At 39.3% G+C, this 11,688-nt stretch overlaps 1 protein-coding gene across 2 annotated transcripts in view; it reads left to right on the forward strand.

Annotated features, from left to right (window-relative positions):
* The window catches only part of LOC124160878 (ionotropic receptor 25a), a 45,911-nt gene extending 34,800 nt beyond the window's left edge, over nucleotides 1-11,111 (forward strand). For both annotated transcript variants that reach the window (XM_046536986.1, XM_046536987.1), the window contains exons 14-16: nucleotides 2,912-3,033; nucleotides 7,204-7,445; nucleotides 10,721-11,111. In XM_046536986.1, coding sequence (XP_046392942.1) covers nucleotides 2,912-3,033; nucleotides 7,204-7,445; nucleotides 10,721-10,930 — 574 coding nt within the window. In that variant the 3' untranslated portion in view covers nucleotides 10,931-11,111. The remainder of the gene's footprint in view (nucleotides 1-2,911; nucleotides 3,034-7,203; nucleotides 7,446-10,720) is intronic.
* The last annotated feature ends 577 nt before the right edge of the window (nucleotides 11,112-11,688 follow it).

Raw genomic sequence — 11,688 nt, forward strand, 5'->3', positions numbered from 1 at the left:
CACCGCGGCATCGCTGAGGTATGTCCCGCACCACCTACTAGAGACTTCCCCTCAACCCCCTCCCCCCCCCCCTCGGCAAAGACTTTGCTCTTGATGTCAAGATCTAGCCTCTGAAGAAATGTGCTTACCTTAGAAAGAATTTAATTGCCAATAACAATACTTCCAATCCAAGAGATCAATTTATTTTCACTCTGTCCATGAATTTTGGTACATTAACCAAAATAAAATAGATTTTCATTGTATTTCTAATTTTTCACTGACATCCTATATTTGGCAATGAAAGTGCCTTTCCGCACGTAAGGGTTGTATTGCGATGAAAAGTCACTCTTAGTAATAAATTTTGAAAGCTCTCTTCCTTCAACGTGACTGCCTAAAAATCTTGAATTAGTTTCACTCCTCTCGCTGCACAATCATTTCTCACTTTATGACCCCGAATAATTTGCAAATCGTTCTTGTATGTTCATCCCATTCTCGCATGTTCACATCAAAGAATGCAATGCATATTTACAATACATTAAATAGCTTTCTCGAATTAGTGGTGACAAAATTTGGTATAGATACCTTAGTCATGTCTTTACGTTTATAGAATGCCTTCTTCGGTGGATCATATATTCCTACACAAGACCACATACGGCGTATCACGTTTTTTTTCACACCTAGAAATGGATCCGTCAAAGAATGACAGGCCTACCAACTACTCACTCATGTACCACAAGTGGTTTGAAAACCTCTTTTGTGCTGCTTTCGCTATGTCTAGGTTAACACTTTCGTAATTAACAAGTCTTTGTAGGAACTACGGGTCACTGATGGGAGCTAATGCAACAAAAGGAGCGGAGAACCACATCTTTTCATTTCTTCTTGAATATATTGAAATCTATTCCACCAATTACTGCATTTCGTTCTCCTCTTTATTTGCGTAAGAACTTTATTTCTTCAGCCCAAGCACATTTATCCGAGAGATTAACTGCACTTTCCTCCTCGCGCGTCAAAAATTCAATGGTACCGCTCCTTGTAATGTCAAGCAAATCATCAAGTTTTGTTACGAAAGATTCTCTTCTCTTCATATCCACCGTAGTTTGCGTTCTCTTTATGCCGTTGCACGTTCATCCATTCTTTGCGTCATTTTTCTAACTTTTCAATCGCCTTATTTTCCGTAAAAACAGGAATTCTAGTTTTATACTATGGATGAGACGCATTTCTCACGGTTTTTCTCGCACTAAGTCCTACAAATTTCGAACCCATTAGGAGATAGAGAAAACACATAGTATTTCTCTCACTGTCGGTAAATTTGAGCCGAGTATTTCTTCACTTTCTGTTCCAACCAGTTCAATGCCTGGATTTAGTCTTGATTACATGCCTTTCCTTGTTGGTCGATTCTTAAAATGAACGTCACGTTCATGATAAAGTATTTATTTCACCACTTTTCTCCTTACATCGTAAAAAACTTAGCTCTTCCTATCTTTTGCACACTATACACAAGAACTATCTTTATCTATTCACAGTGATCTACATCCGTGAACTTACTACCTCCTTTCTTCTCCTTGAATATTTCTATCTACTGTTGGAGCCCTGGAAGCCCTGCTCAATCCCTTCATTCCTTTATTATTCATAGACACTTTTCTATCACATGCTTATAATATTTTGTACATAAAAAGCGCTTTGGAACAAAGCCTGCTGGAATGGTTCGCGGCCGTTTGGCGGCAAAAAATCAAGGTTTAAGGGGTCGGTACCCAGTACATAGGACGGCGTTGAAGGGTTAAAATTGACATTATAGGCTTTAACAACATTAATCATGACACAAGAGGAACAACCTATTCAATACTGTACCACTAGCATGTAAATCTTGTCATCAGGAGCCAAGTCTTTGCCGAGGGAGGGGAGGGAGTTGAGGGGAAGTCTCTAGTAAGCGGTGCGGGGTGGCGCCCTAGGGGGGAGATTGCATTACGACGGACGATATCTCCTAAACGCTCAGAGATAGGTTAAAACAAACAGAAAATCGGCCCTGAATAATTTACTTTTACGTTTTACACAGAAATATTGCTTTTTCGGCCCCAAAAAACTCAATTGAGGGTCCTTAGTACTTAGGGCCCTTGGGGCACGGGTTGCCGTTATTTTAAAGTAACCAAATTTTAACACGTGAATATGAACACCATTTGGATCATTTTGAGACCAGGAAAACATAACTTTTCGCAAATCTGAAAAATAAGGGCCGGCCTACGTGTACACGTAATTGAAGGGTATTGAAACCGTTGCCATTCAAAATACGTGAATGCCTCTTTTTTAATGCTTGAAATGCTATTGTTAATGAATATTATCTAATTCAAATGAATGCAGATTCTCCATTCATTTTCGAAGTTCAAAGAGAAATATACCCTGATTTATTTGGAAATCCGTGTTTGATACCAACGCGTAGAAAGGTATGATCATAGGCTAATGAATTATGTGTTTGGTAACCAGAACCTTTATAGTTTATCACAAAAATTCTCACTTACTATATGAAATCATTTAATGAATATTTTTTGATTTCTCTAGGAAGACTAATTTATTCATGTAAAGTAAAAGGAAATATATAGTTAATGGTTGAGATAAGGGTGGTGGATGTGATCATTATCAACTAAGGGCCGGTTTTATAATGTCTGGTTGGCGTTAACCAGAACATGGTACAGCCAAAACCTTGGCTGGAGGAAGTTAGTGAGATACAGTAAGTAAAAGTAGTTCAAAATTACCTTTCGTTAAACTCATGATCTCTAACGCAAGGATGAGTTAACTCCTGTTTTCATGCTCCACAAAATTTTAACCAGACATTATAAAACCGACCCTAAGTCTTCAAAGATATTTGTATTTAATATTTTCATAGATATTATTTATTTTTGTATTCGTTATTCCACGTAAATATCCGTTAACTTTGCAGGATCCTTGACCTCCAAAAAGATCGCTTCTTTGAAGCTCTTACTGGAAAGTACTGGAATGCGTCAGCAAAAGGAGATTGTCCCAATGCAGACGATATGGAGGGTATCACTTTGGAGAGTCTTGGTAAGAAATAACTAACAAGGGGAGACCACGTACCTTGCTCCGCCTTTTTCAATGCCGTATTTTTTATGGCATTCGGAATGGCGAACACATCTCTGAAATGATAGTGGTTCCATTGAATGGGCCTTAGCTTGGCTGTAATTAATTAATTTCCGAGCGGTATTTTTAACAAGCGTTATATAATCCCAAAATAGCGCCATCCCTTCAACAGGGTCAGATGGACTAGTGTTGAGCGCGTCCGACTCTCACCTGGGGAGCCCGGGTTCGATACTTTGTCACGGCAGTAAAGTTTAATGCAATTGATATGATTATTTTCCCGGTATAAGGGGTATGTTGCTTTTTAAATTTCCGGTTGTATGAGAACATTAAGAATCCAAAATTTTGGAAGACAAATAGTTCCTGAACTGGCCGCTTTCAGACGCCAATGAGCTGTATGTTATTTTTTTCCGCCACTGTTGTACTTGGGTAACTCGCCTGACCAGCAATCGGGAAACCCGGGTTCGCATCCCGGTCAAATATGTTTTGATGACGAAACTTCATGCTTGGTGTGTATGTATTAGTAAACTTCAGGGCTCAACATTATCTACAATCGGTGGCGGTGAGGTAAAGTCCTCGCCTGCCAAGCCGTAGGTCTTGGGTTCGAATCCCACCTGGGGATGTGATCCCTAACCAAGGCATGGATGTTTGTGTTGTACTTGAAGCGAATGTGTGTGTTTACTTGTTGTGTGACGTCATAAATCCTATTAATTGAGACAACGCTACTATCCTTAATAGTACGAGGGAAGAATGACATTTTAAATCTATCTGTTTTGCAGTCTATTTCTTTCATTTTCTTCTCATGATCACGTCTACCATAGTACGACGGTAAACGAAGGATACGATGCACGTCGTATAAGAAAATATCTTCTTCGAATTTACTAATTGTAAGTAAATTAAGCCTATACTTCGATCTACCCCAGATTCCCATCCTAACTCGTGTAACATACTGGAAACGCACTTTTATTCGTAATAACTCATCACAAATCTGGCCGCCCTGCGCTGTACTCGATGGATTTCAGCTATGATAATGTTAGACAATGTTGGAAACCCTCGTTTTAAAAGGCCGTTATGTGCTGTTTACGGGGAAGTTGTTAAAAAATAAAAAATAAATGAAATAAATACATAGTAACAATATAAGTGGTGAATACGGGCGAATCCAAGGAGAATAGTTGCACTTGAGGAATCCTATTTCTGTAAAACCTATCCAGAATCATGTATCACCAATAGTTTTGGGTCAAGCTGAGCCGTCATCGTGTTACGGAGGACGCGGAGGCGGTTAAAAAAAGTTTTCCGCTCGATTAACTCCATCAAATTACGCTCGCTGCTTCTCTCCCAATTTGGCGTTCGGGTTTCAGGATCCGTCTATGGTGCGTAGTGGTACCGCAACTTATGTAGTGGCAATGAACCAGCCTTGACTTTCTCTCACAATCAGTATCGTGGTACGGCTCTGCATGAAATTTCGTCGTGTTTGTGACCGCGAAGTTGAAATTCGCTTTAGATGAAGAAAAAAAAGACGAAAGTTCCGCTACACCTCGATCTCTGCGTACCTGTGTTCTGAGGAATGAAGACGGTCACCACTACGCGCCGTTACCAGCTGAGATTCAAGCATAAAAATTTTCCCTGGAAATCCAATTGACTAATATGGCTGTTCAGTCAAATTTTGTCTCTTCGCTTCGGGCGTGGTAGATGATCGAAGGGTCACGGGTTCAAATCTCAGTGAAGCCTTCCGTTAACCCCAAATAAAAGCCTTGTAATGCGAGGTAGCCCATGGAAAGGAACTCGCTACCCTACCCATATGTCATATATTCAGACGAATGTGGCTTAGTCTCGGGGGATGGCTCTTCTTTTACTAAACAAAGTAATCTTCGGGCAGAATCACTCACAGCCAGTACCTTGGTAACAATGAAAGTACATTTAAACGCAGTGGCGCAGCGAGGGGGGGTTAGGGGGATTAACCCCCCCCCCCACAGCTCAGAGAAATTTTAAATTAAATCTATTTTACTTTATTACTTACATAAAAGAGTGAGAATAGGGTAGTTTCCTTCATCAAAGAAAACGAAAGTCATTGATTGCGATTCGTTACCCACTATTACTGTACTCATAATATACAAATTATTTCGTTTTAGGAATACCGGTTTAGACGATTGGCAATGGTCCATTTTTATCCTCATTTGAAAAAGGCCAGATTGGCGCCCATGCGATGCCACTCCACGTGACGTCACAGGGACCTAGTTCCTACACGAGTAGTCGGGAGTTTTACACCGTGTGAGGTTACCAATGCATGCATGAGGCAGAGGGCTCAGGGAAACATCTCTTAATTATCACCTATTAAAATTGCCTATGGTTGGAAATTTTCCTTCGTTTGATAAGGTATTAATAATCCTTATTTAAGCCAAGCGCTACCAGCTAGCAGGGTACTCTGCTACCTGCTAGCAGCCTGCATCGCAGAGAAGGACATACCCTCGCCCCAAGGTCACCTCACTTTGCGACAGCGGGAACCAGAACGACGTCACAAGGAGTTTTCCCATAATTCATACTTAGCCGTCGCGTTTTCGGGCGCTTGAAAATTTTCACTTTTCATTTAATCGCGAAAAATAGATATCGTCATTTAAAAATCTAAAAGCGTGAAATACGTACTCCAGGAGTAATAATCTTTCGATTTAGGCAATAAAAAAATAAAAGGAAACCACCCTATTTTCTAAATATCCCTCAGAAGACCCAAAAACTCAACATTCTGAACCATTAATCTTGATTTTTTTTCTGGCGGAGTGCCCCCGTACCTCCCGGTTACCCTGGCGGGTATACCACACCCCAGACCCCCCAGTATTAGTTGTGCCTGAAACTCGATGATGATGTCGCAGCTAAGTTGACAATTGAGCTGTTAACCCTTTCTAACCCAGAGCTGCTTCTGGGAGAAATCAAATTTCAAGATTTTTCAATTTGAAAACTTGAAAATTTTGCATTTCATCACAATAGTAAAATAATTCTTGAAGTATAGGTCAAATTTATATGATGCAAAAAAGTTGTTATCCAACGTTTCACTTTATTAAAAACTATCATCAGGGCTATGAATGAAAACATGAGAACAATATAAAATACAATGTTAAACAATATTTTTCATAAATAAATGTTACGAAAGAGTTTTTTTTAATATGTTGTAATAAAACTCTTTCGTAACACTTTTTAATGTAAAAATATTGTATATCATAGTATTTTATATTGTTCTCATGTTTTCATTCGTAGCCCTGATGATAGTTTTAAATAAACTGAAAAAGTGGCAAACAACTTCTTTGTATATTATACAGTTGACCTATACTCCAATAATTATTTTACCATCAATTAATGAGGCCAAGATAAGAAGAGAAAAAAAAATATTTTTCCATCATAATTATCGTGGCAGCTAAATATGTATATCTATTTGAACCTATGCCACAAAATAATGCGTAGTTTAGATATTTCCTAAATAGAGCTGAAAATTTATATATTTTCGATGTTGCTTATAAGCAAAATTGGGCTATAAGCGGTTAACTTTATTTCAATGATTTCTCATTTAACAGCATAATATACAACGTCTTGAGTAAATAAAATAAAAATGTTGATTAATATAATTCGTTTTGGTAATATTAAATTCAATCTCAAGAGGGTATGGATGAAAATGTCAAAATTTATTTATTATATTTAACACCCCCATATTCCCCGGTAGTCCTTCCCCTGCATAGTGCTGGTGCCCTCTAACTGTCCACCGCCGTAAGAAGGGGTCCAGTACGGGCCTGTTTCCAACATATTAAGGTAGATCTGGCCTTAAAAATAAAAAAACAGAGATAGACTGTAGAATAGGTAGATATATAATATCGTTTTTTCGGTGACCTATGAGAGACTTTAACGGCAGCTTTAGGACTTAAAAATAGGTCAGTTGACAGATAGTGTGGCTTACTGACATTTGTGCCCAGCTATAGAAGTCCTCGTTCCGTTTCAAAATGCTGATGCGAGGGTTTAACGCTATGATTTATCGAAAAAACACTTTTTTGTTTAATAAAGCTTTCCTCTTTGAGTATATTGAACTATTGAATTTTTGTGTACTGAGACGTTCATTTCTCCAATGTGTTTGCATGAACTACCATCTATTGATTTCAGGCGGTGTATTCATCGCAACGTTATTTGGTTTGGCATTGGCCATGGTTACGTTGGCCGGAGAGATATTTTACTACAAGAGGAAAAAGATGATGGCTCAGAAAACTTTGGAGAAAGTAGGGTGGTTGGAAGAGAAGGCAGATGGTAAGAAAGTGAAGATGAAGAATGCTAAAGGGGGCTTGAAGACCCGAGTTTTTGGACAGTTGTGGAAAGAACGGGCTTCAATCAAGCATCGTAAGAGAAAGGTATGTTATTTATAACATGCGTCTAATATGTAAGTGGTCACATCCGCTATGTCGATCAGATATTCCTCTCCTTCTGTTTTTCGTATGCATAATGAATATAAGATTAAGGTTACGAAGATATTCGATTAGAATATTTTGAAGTGGTTCCTTCGAATATTTTTTCGTCATATTCAGAAATTCCTTAGGGCAGCTTTTGAATGTTGACTGTCCCACACCAGTTAGGTCGTTTTTTATACTTTTGGCTGGAAAGTGTCGCGATAGCCAAGTTTTATGAAACAACGGGGAAAAATTAGTTCAAATTTTCATTTCTACCAGCAATATTTTTCATGCTGGATATACGTACATACAAATTATTACGCTGTATTTAGATATCTAAGTTCTAAGAAATCACAAGAAAACGATAGCGGCGGAATCAAAGCAAACAATAAGACTTATCATTCTCCGTTCTGTGTAACATAGCATTAATCATTAATTCATTGTTTCAAAATATGCATAACTTAGGTTGGAATATTGAAACTAACCTGTTCAAAGATTAAATCAATCGATGCTTCTCTCTGCTATGAGTCATTTCGACTACCTTAAATTATGCGTATAAAATAGTCATCACCCGAATGCGTCTTACCTCATATGAGGGTAGTTTCCTTCATCAAAGAAAACGAAAGGCATTGATTACGATTAGTTACCCACATTTGCGTATTCTTAATATACAAATTACTTGGTTTTAGAAATCGCAGTTTAGACGAATGTTAATTGTCAATTTTAACCTCATTTGAAAAAGGCCAGATTGGCGTCCATGCGATGCCACTCAACGTGACGTCACAGGCACATATATGCTATACGAGTAGATAAGAGTTTTACATCGTATGAGATTACCAATGCAGAGATCTCAGTGAAACATCTGTTAAAAATCAGCTATTAAAATCTGGTTGCATAGGTTGCATTGCATCTGGTTGGAAAGTTTCCTTCATTTGATAGGGTATTAATAATCCTTATTTAAGCCAAGCGCTACCTGCTAGCAGCCTGAATCGTGGCGGCGCTCATATAAGCCTCGCGCCAAGGTGGCCTCACACGGTGGCAGCTGGATCCAGAATGACGTCACACGGGCTTTTTCCAGCAGTCATACTTAGCCGTCGCGTTTTCGCGCGCTTGAAAATTTTCACGTTTCATTTAATCTCGAAAAAAAGATATCGTCATTTAAATATCTAAAATTTTTATCTCCCAAGCCTTCCCCCCTCCCCCCTCGCTACGCCACTGCTGGGGCTTACGGCCACGCCATCTAGGTACAGCAGGAGTCAAAAATCCCGGCATTATTTTGCAACCACGGCTTGGGCTGGAGAATGTTCGGAGAGCTTTACAATAAAATGTATGAAATTAATGGTCCATTCCTACAGTGCAGGTTTAACGGTTAGCATATACTTTTAAAATATCAATGCAATTAAGATACTGTCTTAGAGTGGATTTATGTAGTCATTATTCCTGTTATCAGTGTGAGCAAAACCATCAATCCAAAGCGGGTGTGGCAACAGAAACTAAACGGAAGTCAAAACCAGTAAAATTTCAATAGTTTCGTTCCCGGGAGCGAAATGTAGAAACGAAAAAGAATTAGACCCGGGGAGCTAAACTCAGGGTCGAAACGATATCGGAGTCAAAACTACTTCGGGTCCAAAGTAAACTAAAGCTCTGGGGCGAAACCATAGGCGGATCTAGGAGGGGGAGCACGGGGGAACGTGCCCCCCCCCCCCCCAGACCCTTGAAAAATATGTAAGATTTTTAATACGGTCCCGTTATCATTGCGTTCGTTTTGTATTACAAGGTATCCTTGTGCCCACCCCCAGAACGAAATGCTGGATACGGCCTTGCTTGTTTCCCCCCCCCCTCCCCAGAAAGAAATCCTGGAACCGCCCCTGGACGGAACGAAACGCAGATAATGTTTCCCGCCAGAGGGACAACGTGTTTCACCTTCGAACGGTTTAGTTTCGACCCACACACCGAGTACCAGGGGCGCAGCTAGGAATTAAGGTTGGGGGGAGGGGTTTAGGTGTAACTAATACCGGGGTGTGTGGGGGTATGGAATACCCACCAGAATAAGTGGTAGGTGCGAGGTTAATAAATGGCGGAATTTTAAGATAAATTGTTCCAAATGGTGAGTTTTACGGCTTTCTGACGGATATTTAATAATCCTTACACTATTCTATTAGTAATATCAATCTAATTAAATAAAATGGATTAAACTTAAAAAATTCTCTGAGCTCTGGGGGGAGGGGGTTTATCTCCCAAACCTCCCCCCTCGCTGCGCCACTGCCGAGTACGAAATATAGTCGAATGAAGTAGAGGCTCGGCATACCGCCATTAGGTGCATGGGGCACTCATATTTTCACCACAAACAGGAGATCGGTGAACGCAAACTGGCCAGTCGATTTTTAAGCACAATGTTTTTACCTCTCCACACGTATGTCAAACCTAAAGGGTCGAAAATTTTCTCTCTTATCCCCCTCCACTCGACTTTAGGCATAGAAACTTCACTATGAGCAGCGGCGTTTAGTTTAATTTAGTTTCCTTCTCGGGAGTAAAGTTTAGTCCCGGGTCGAAACTGAATTCCTTGGAGATTTTAATTTCGTGCGGGAACGAAACTAAACCTATGCCTCGTATTTTCATTTCCCTCAGGGTCGAAACAAAACATTTTCGTTTCGTTTCACTTGCCTTCTTTGATCCAAAGGAAACTATGGGGAAGCCTTCCCTCCAACCATACGCCTTTCGTGAGTCCTAAGCAGTGGCGGATACAGAAAAAACTCAAGGGGGGGGGGGGGGCGCAACATATCTGGAGTTGTCTTTACTTTTATCGTAATAAAAGATCACAGTCAAGTCACAGCCAAAGTATAAGAAAATTTTATTTAAAGTGATTATAAACATGTAAAAGACAACGCCATCTTATGATATAAAAAAGTTACAATTGTGGTTTTGCAATGTTCGGCAATACGGGCGGACCCGCAAGGGGGGGGCGCGCGCCCCCTGCGCCCCCCCATCTGTATCCGCAACTGGTCCTAAGTAACCAAAACCACATTTTCAGCAAGACATTACATGTTAAGAATATTTTCAATATCAATCACATCTGAAGTCGCTCATTCATACGTATATAAATATTTGTCAAACTGGTATCCTATTTAGCTTAACGATCATCATCTTCATGATGGATATTTTGGCAATGATTGACGCTTATTTTACATCAGCAAATGAAGGCCTTCTATTTCTAACGAATTACTCTGTCCTTATTTCAGAGGGGAATCGCTCCAGCTCCTACGATATCCATGATGAGCCAGAACTCTGAGAACATGGCCAAAGTAAATTATGATGTTAACCATGGTAATAACCATTTAACGACACAAAATCGACTAACTCAAGTCTCATATGATCCCATTTATCGTGATTATGACGAAAGAAGGCAAAACATCAACACTTACAATAATAATAACAGGTTTTTTTGGTAATAAATGTGTACGAAGTGCATTTCATTTCATCTTTCAGTTTTGAAAAACCTCTTAAAGAACGTGATAATGCATCTAAACAAGGTATCATTAGTAATACTTTAGCCATATGTACTGAACAAATCTCAAGCTATATAATTAACTGTTTTTTTTACCAATATTTGAAGAATAAACAGATGTAGCTGATCCTGGAATGTTTTATTATCCATTTTAAGGCATAAAAAAGCGAGTACTCATCCGCCATTTTTCTTATTTTTTCATTCCTTTTTGGAGCTACCTGCGCATTTTTTGGACCGGTAAGCCTAAGGTCCGTGGTTCGATTCCCGGTACAGGGAATTTTTTTTCTCATGGCAATTAATGCATAGGTTCTTATCTGTTGTATTTGTATTCCCGAATGGTATACTTACATGCTTTTCAACCAAAAGCTTGACATTCTTTCCATCCGTCGATACTACGGGCTTGAATCGCTCCATTCCATTCTTATGCCAGAAAGAGATTATGAATGTATCTAATTGCGAGAACCAAAACCCCCATATGTCCTTTAAGATTAAGCGAAGAGATCCAATATTCTTCCCTTCCCTATGACTAAAATAAGACCACTTACAAGGATTTAAAGACTTTTCACAATTCCATTTAATGTTTTCCTCAGGTACATCCAAGTTTCCACGCGATATTTCGTCCGTCCTGTACAGATGGTGGTCTAGCGAGAGAAATATATTTTTTACCTCAATAAAAAATTTTTATGAGGGATTTCATAAGTG

Source organism: Ischnura elegans, chromosome 6 (genome assembly GCF_921293095.1).
Source record: "Ischnura elegans chromosome 6, ioIscEleg1.1, whole genome shotgun sequence".
NCBI lineage: Eukaryota > Metazoa > Arthropoda > Insecta > Odonata > Coenagrionidae > Ischnura > Ischnura elegans.